This window comes from Montipora foliosa, chromosome 10 (assembly GCF_036669935.1).
Source record: "Montipora foliosa isolate CH-2021 chromosome 10, ASM3666993v2, whole genome shotgun sequence".
Taxonomy (NCBI): Eukaryota; Metazoa; Cnidaria; class Anthozoa; order Scleractinia; family Acroporidae; genus Montipora; species Montipora foliosa.
In genome coordinates, this window is record NC_090878.1 from 12,552,387 (window position 1) to 12,559,886 (window position 7,500).

At 39.3% G+C, this 7,500-nt stretch overlaps 1 protein-coding gene across 3 annotated transcripts in view; it reads right to left on the bottom strand.

The window, feature by feature from the left end:
* LOC137973892 (inactive tyrosine-protein kinase transmembrane receptor ROR1-like) overlaps positions 1–7,500 on the bottom strand; it is a 33,854-nt gene that overhangs the window by 14,914 nt on the left and 11,440 nt on the right. For all 3 annotated transcript variants that reach the window (XM_068820786.1, XM_068820785.1, XM_068820784.1), the window contains exons 8-12: positions 6,435–6,522; positions 5,805–6,280; positions 2,715–2,874; positions 1,719–1,837; positions 385–426 (exon numbers count right to left, since the gene is read on the bottom strand). In XM_068820786.1, coding sequence (XP_068676887.1) covers positions 385–426; positions 1,719–1,837; positions 2,715–2,874; positions 5,805–6,280; positions 6,435–6,522 — 885 coding nt within the window. The remainder of the gene's footprint in view (positions 1–384; positions 427–1,718; positions 1,838–2,714; positions 2,875–5,804; positions 6,281–6,434; positions 6,523–7,500) is intronic.

The following is a 7,500-nucleotide window of genomic DNA, read 5'->3' on the forward strand; positions in this document are numbered from 1 at the left end:
CTGCGGACACCATCTCCAAACTCAAGTCTCAATCCATTTCCATCCTCTCAATCCTTGGCTGCAGACAATGAAGAATAGCTTCAGTGCCATAAAATGGTTGTCAGCAACAAAACTACAGCATTATTTTTTGAACTTCATTGATGCAAAGACGTGTTTAAGTGTTTTGAAGTTTGACTGAAATAGCGTGACACTACCCCTTTAAGGACCAAGAGTGTTGATCTGGGAAAGGTTAGAACCAGTGACCTCCAGGACTCTTCACTCAGCCATCTGGTCCACGTCCATGAAAGCAAATTATCACGTAAGTGTAATGAAACACATTGATAGCTAGTAGTTTGATTGATAGAAAAGCCTTACTTAAGGTACTGTAAATTGAGAATGTCTTACCAAGTGTTGGCTCAGTCTCTGCCGAGGAGGGCTTCAACGTTACTGGTAAAAAAAAAAATAACACTAATATCATTATTATTATCATTATCATTATGCCTGTGAGCGAAAGTGGGGATGGATGTGCGTCTGGCATGGATGGTGTTATTACAGAGTCAGAGGCTGTGGGTGAAAGAGACAAGCCTGAGAGCACTGTAGAATTTCAGGCTGCTGAAGGTGGAGATGCAGAGAAGGAAGACATGGTGGTCAAGGGTATCAACAGAGGGTTTGAGGTGATTGTGGAGAAGCTGGGGAAACTGGATTGTTTTGGTGTTGAGGGTGAAGAGAGGGCTGGAAGACACGGCAGTAAGGGGAAGAACGTGGCATCGATGGAAAGGTCAAAGTGGTTGAGGAGAAGGTGGTTACTTTCCTTGATGATGAAGGTCTTGAAGTGGAAAGCAATGAAGAGGAGGAGGTACTTCAGAAGATGAGACCAGTCTTCGGTAGTGAGGAGTGGGTTGAGGCTCCTGGTTTGAAGGCTCAGGATTGGACAAAAGTGAATAAAGAGGCAAAGGTTGTGGAACAGCTGATGCATAATCTTGGGATGTTGGTGTCGCTGATCAGTAGGCTTTCGTATACTGGGGTGCATGTAGTTGCAAACAGGTTGAGGCTGATGGGGAAGAAGAAAGGTAACAATTTCCAAAAGAAGAAACCCAGGTGGCAAATGAAAATTGAGAAGAGCATCATGCAATGGCAGAACGCTTTGACATTAGAGTTGTGGAGAAGAGGAAGGGGGCTGTGCTTGGGAGGAAAGTGATGGATCGGTTGAAGAGGAGGTATCAGGTTGTCGAGAAGGTAATGGTTGCGGTAATTTTGTTGTCGAAAAGGAAGATCCAGCCTGGGAGCACGAAACTTCAGAGGTTAGTAGACAACCGAACGAAGGTTAGACAGAACACCTTGTTAAAGAATAACCAAAGTCAGTTGTACAAGGAGTTGGTGGTAAGGCAAATTCAGTGCTGACCCAACCACCATGCAGGAAAGGCAACAAGGTTCAGGAGTAGTATGTGGTTGGTGGACAAGGGGCATAACAAAGCCTCTTGAAGAGAAGTAAAGTGAAGATTAGTGTCGAGGACATGGAAAATGGAATTAGGAAGATGGCAAATTGGAGGGCTCCGGGTCCGGATGATGTAAGGGGGTTTATTCTTGTTCAAAGATATTTTTATTAAAAAACACATGTTCAATCACCACATGAGGGAATGCATGCCATAAAGTAAAGTTAGCCTTGAGCAACTCCTGAGTCACCTTTGGCAGTGAGACTTTGAAACTGTTTCAAATCTCTTGGGAGATAAATTACTTACCATTGACAACAAGGAAAGCTTCTGCGCTTGCTGTTCCTTCAGAATTGTTGGCCACACAAAGATAAGCTCCTGCGTCATTCAGAGTCACTTCACGGATCCTCAATCTCGCTCCCCAACTCCTTGCAAAGTAAAGTGTGCATGTGAGGGGATTTGTAGTTTTGAAAACATCAATTTTTTTTTTCTAAATAATAATTACAGTAACCTAGCATTCAGATCTAAGAATATCCTACACTATCACTATTGTTACTGATTTTATTTTCCACCCATCATCAATCATTCTAGCCGACCAGGTCAAAGGGCCAAAACTAGTGCTGTGATTGGAAGATTCCAATCTACTTTCTAACTGACTTCTACTACCATAACTATGATTGACAGATACAAAAAAACAAAATGGATTCCACTCTAATCTAGAATTTACACATAACTGAAAGAACTTTAGCCTTGTAAGTAATTCATTACATGTACTTAACAACTTGATGTTGAATTTTTTTTCTTAATGTTGACTTGGATTTATAGTAATACTATTTTTTTTAATTTGAAATTTATTTTTTGGTGTTAGTAATAAAACACTGTACATGTAGGTATGTCAATTAAACCTCTAGTAAAGTATAATGTATGATGTATAGATTTCTGAAGGAAATTTTATGAACAATTTAACAACATTTCAGGCTGATTTCTCACCAAGCACCTGGTAAATAAGGACTTGATTAGTCTGAACCCAGAAATCATAGGTTCTTACGGTGTACGCAGGCATATACCATCATTTTCATCTAAGCGTGGACATGCGATGGGAAAACATGCTCTTTTTTACAGTTTCCCTCTTCTGTGGTCATTTGCCTTCAATGACAGTAGTTTTACATTTCATTGTGTAAATTATCATATGATTTCATTATTTTAGAAATGTAATTATATGAGTCTTTAATCTGAGAATTAGATAATCTTAGCCCAGAAATAAACAAGACTTAACAGTTTGGTGATTTGGGAGGTACAATTTACCTTCTCGCCACAATATATAATCCACTTTCATCTGGGATTGGTTTTCCATGCTTGTACCACGTGATATCTGGAAGTGGATTGCCACTTGCATAACATTTAAAGGTTGCTCTGCCACCCTTACTGACAGTTTCATTGTTCAAGGGCCTGTCAAACGCTGGTGCTGTAGGAGAAGGAAAATTACTATTATTAACTCTGTTGCTCTTCTTATGAAGAGGACAACATGCAAGCCCATGACACAATCTAAATAGCCAAACATAAGCTGACAGAACAATGCCTACCTAAAGGTTAAGGTTAGGGTTACAGTATTGACCCTTATTCTAACCCAGACCTAATCACCCCTCAACCCTACCCCCAGAACAGACATGCTATGTACAATTATGTTATTTTTTGTTTTAACGCAATACAAGAGACTACATTTAAAATACATACAAATGAAAAAGTGAGGCTACTTGTTTTGATTGAAGGAATAGGTTTGCTTCAGTTTGGAGTGGGCTCAAAACACATTCTGCTGCTGACACTTCTGTTTAGAAATGTTCCCTCCAATTCAGGAACACAGTGACGGATCAGTTTCTTTTTTGCAGCGATACCTTCGATTCCTTCTTCAATAAAGAAGCCAGTTTTTTCAAGCCAAGGCTACATAAAACTAGTTTTAATCACGTCTAAGCTTGATTAAATTTGCATTATTGAGTCCCAGTCCCTGTGACTGACATAAACTTACGTTTGACTTCATGAAGCATTTTTTCTGCTTTTCAAGGACACTGATAGCTTCTTTTGAAAGCAGACAGGTTCGTTTACGCATGTGTCCAGTTTTAAGCAAAACATTGTAGCTCAACAAAACTGTTGGCCTTCGATTTATGAATAAGTTGTGAATAAGTTGTTAAACCTGACCAAACAGTCAAGACATTGTTGTTGTCTGGTCTTCATGTTCGTCAAAAATTGAAAATTGATTGTACACTTTCAAACTTCCGACAGACACTGTCTGATGAGCAACAGCACAGTATCCAGCACTGTAAACATCATAAAACTTGAAAAGGTCGATCTATGGTGAAGGAGGATCTAAAAATTTCAAGCTTTCAATTGGCAGTCTGCAATCTTTGACGACTGAAAGACAAATGTGCGAAAGAAGATTTATACACTGGAAAGTGTGAAAAAATTCGAAAGTACAATAAGATGAATAAAAGTATTTTTGAGGGGTACTTAGTCAGGGTTTTCCCTAACACGCAAATGCACGTCCAAGACGCAATGCTTGGCTGAAAAATGGAAAAGAGATGCAAAATGGCAAGGAGAACAGGTCCTCTTGGACGCACATGGTTTAGGATGGTAGTTTACTACTGACTTAATTTAAACCTGAATAGATCTGCAAAAAAATCTTTTGAGAACAAAATTAGACTTTGGGACCTTTGTACTGTTTTCTTAGTTCACCTTTCAACTCACAAACTTGCCAAATTCACTCCTTGGAATCTACTATTGCAGCGCCACCTTTTGTTTTTATCCTTCTCAAGCTTGCTCTTGCTATGATCGCAGAGGCTTGGGAATTAATGCACGATTGTGAGGCATTCTGGGGCACAATGCTAGGTGGCAGATTCAGAATTACAGCCTGCGAAAAAAGAGACGTTTCTTGCCAACTTGAATGGAGGAAATCATGTAGTTGAAAGAAGAAAACGGTAAACTGTATTGTGATATTTGTAAGATGATGGGTAAGAAAAACCCTTTCACAACAACTGGCTGTAACAATTATCAGAAGCTGGTCTGGGAAAGACACCAAAATACGAAAGATCACATTACGAGTATCAGTGACCTCAAGCTCAGAAAAAGCTTTCAAGTGACAGTTGCAAATGCAAAGGAGAAGGTTGAGTATGAAATACAGGAAATCACGAGAAGGCACATTGTCCAGCTTAGAACAGTACATGTTATGACGAAGAACAACATTGCTGCTGATAACTTTATTCCAATAATGGAACTTCAGGCTGCTAATGGAAGTAGTAATGCTACTGTTTTTTACAAGAAACCCAAAATTGTTTCAGAGATGGAATCTGTTTTGGCCAAATGTGTTGAAAATAACTTGATAATTAAACGAACCAAATGATTCTCACACACCTTTTATTGGACTGATGCTTGAATAAACATGTGACATTTCCATTGACAACTAATTAGATATTTATGCCAGATATATCAACTCAGAAACAGGCTCTGTTAACACTTCATTTGTGGGAAACAAGAAAATAACTAACTGCACTGCTACTGGCATTAGAGATGCCCTCTGTGAGTTTCTGAAAGACAAAGGCCTTGTGCAGGGGAATGACTACAGTCGGATTGTAGGACTTTTGGAAGAGATGAGGGCAGCTGTTGTGACTGGACATCATAATGGACTTGGATCCAGTAAAGTTGAAGCAATTAAACAATATCCTTATTCAAGTTCACTGTGTTACACATACACAGGCTTAATCTTGCCACTTCACAGACAAGTAAGGACATTGATTATCTTGAACGGTATAAAGGGCAAATAAACAGCATCTATAAATTATATTCCAATTCCAGTGTGCGATATGATAAACTGAAGTAAATTCAGCAGCTCATGCATGAAAATGTCAAACAGGTGGTGGAACTTTCATCAGTTAGATGGCTGTCTGTAGAGGAATGTGTCAAGATGATATTTGAGTACTTTGGCTCACTAGTTATGTCTTAGAAGAATGAAAAGAAATCTAATGCTACAGCTGTAGGAATTTGGCAGTTCACATCGTTGGCACAGTCCCTTCTAACCACAGCTTTGTTGATTGATGTTCTAACCATCATTGGAACACTTAGTCTTCTGTTTCAGAAGGATACTGCAACCTTGTCTGTAATTTGTTGTCTTTTACTCATTAAAGTTTGCAGATGGGTGATTGAAAATTGGTAATTTTTAGATTCTTCTTGAACAGGGAGTGCCCTTTTTAAAGTTTACATGTATATGTTGTCTTATGCTGGTTACTTGTCAGTTTTTAAACGTTTCTAACCATCACTCGTTCTGATTAATTTCGAATTGCACTCCAGAGTGTGCAATTTCCCAGAATGAGTGAACTTGAATTTTGCTTCTGAAGAACAATTACCAACCTTTTCTGACGATGGTTTTTTCAGGCTTTTGAATCACAGAAGCATTAACTCCAAGCTTAATACAATTCTTGCCTTCCTTGGTATTGCTACGAGGCAAAGACGAACAAACTGGAAACAGCACATCTTGTAGGAATTGACTCTCGGCAATTTTATACTCCTTCGGGCAAATCTTGGTTCGCAAGACTTCGCACTCCTCGTAGCAAATTTCCTTCTTTTTCGGTTTGGAAGAACTCCTATCACAGCTCGGGAACTGGTAATGACAAAGAAGAGGTTGTACGAAAGGCCGACATCGACGGCTGAGTTCTTTATAAGTTCGTATACTGTCGTATGCGGTGCTCAGTTTTCGCTCGATGTTTTCCAGTTTTTCATAGCTGTGTATATACACAAGGGCTCCTCTTAACACCTTGCTGCAAACAGTGCCATTGTATTTCACGCAACTGCCGTTGTCTGAGAAAGCTGGAGGTGTCGGTATATCCCTGTGGAACGAAATCCGCCATTACACGTCGTCTCAGTAAAAGGAAAATGACAAATGAAAAGTGGAAAAGAAAATGAAAATTAAAAAATGGAAAATGGGTTTAACATGCCCACAGCACTCTTATGGTCGTGGGCCCTTGTTTTGTCCTCACTTACAGATCGCTTGTGGTCGGTTCCTTATGTTTCCCACTGTCATCAGCTGATCCTGGAGGATTTGACTGCTTATAATCAGGAGGCAAAAATTCTGTCAAACGAAAATCACAGTTAACTTCAGCAAATAGACAAACAAATCACTCCCCTCTTCATATGATCCAAAAATAAGTGTCCCTTTAGGTCTAAACATTTGAATTTTGGTATGACGTCATCGTACTACCATCCGTTTTACTGTAAGCCTATAGTGTTTTCGTTCATGTGACCACCAGCCACATTTGCATACTAAAACAAAAGGAAGAACTTTCATAAAAATAGAGTTCAAGGGACCTCTTTAGCTTGTACGTTTTGTTTTGCTATTTGAGACCACGTGATGTTATTTTTGGGAACACTTTCTTTCAAATGTCGTTTTATGCACGTGCATATGTTTGCATAACTTCTGAAAAAAACAAAAGGAAAATTCCCTCGGGAACATTGCGTGGTCTGAAATGGTAAAACAAAACGTAGAAGCTAAAGAGGTCCATTCCCAAAAGGGTATTTCACTCCTACAACATGGCCGCTGTTTCTTTGTTTTCACTCCTCAAACATAATCGCCTCGACGTCAAGTGAAAACACTCTATAAATTGTTTTCACGTGACGTCACGGCGGCCACGATGGTGTCCCTAAAGAAAGGAACGGCTGCTATGTTGGTATCCCCAACTAATCCTCCGAGAATTAAGCTCTATTATTATGCAAACGCTTTCTTAATGTTTCGGTGGGAAAACAAGGTTGTTTTTACCCACGTTTTTGGCGGGAAATTGCATCGGTTGGAAGATGTTTTTTTGGCGGGAAGTTGCATGGGCAGCCTACTAAATTTGACACTGCGTTTAAGTAAAACAAGAATAAAATTTGAAGACAACCAAAACACAAGGTAAGTAATTTCTTAATATGTCGTACAACGAGGAAAGACGAGAAATTGAGAGAGAAAAAAACAGTAAGCAGGCAACGAGTAAGACTAACTAAAGAAAAATTGAGGAGCTCCGCATTTAGGCTTGCCTGTATATCTTAAGTAAAAGTAACACTTTACTTTTAC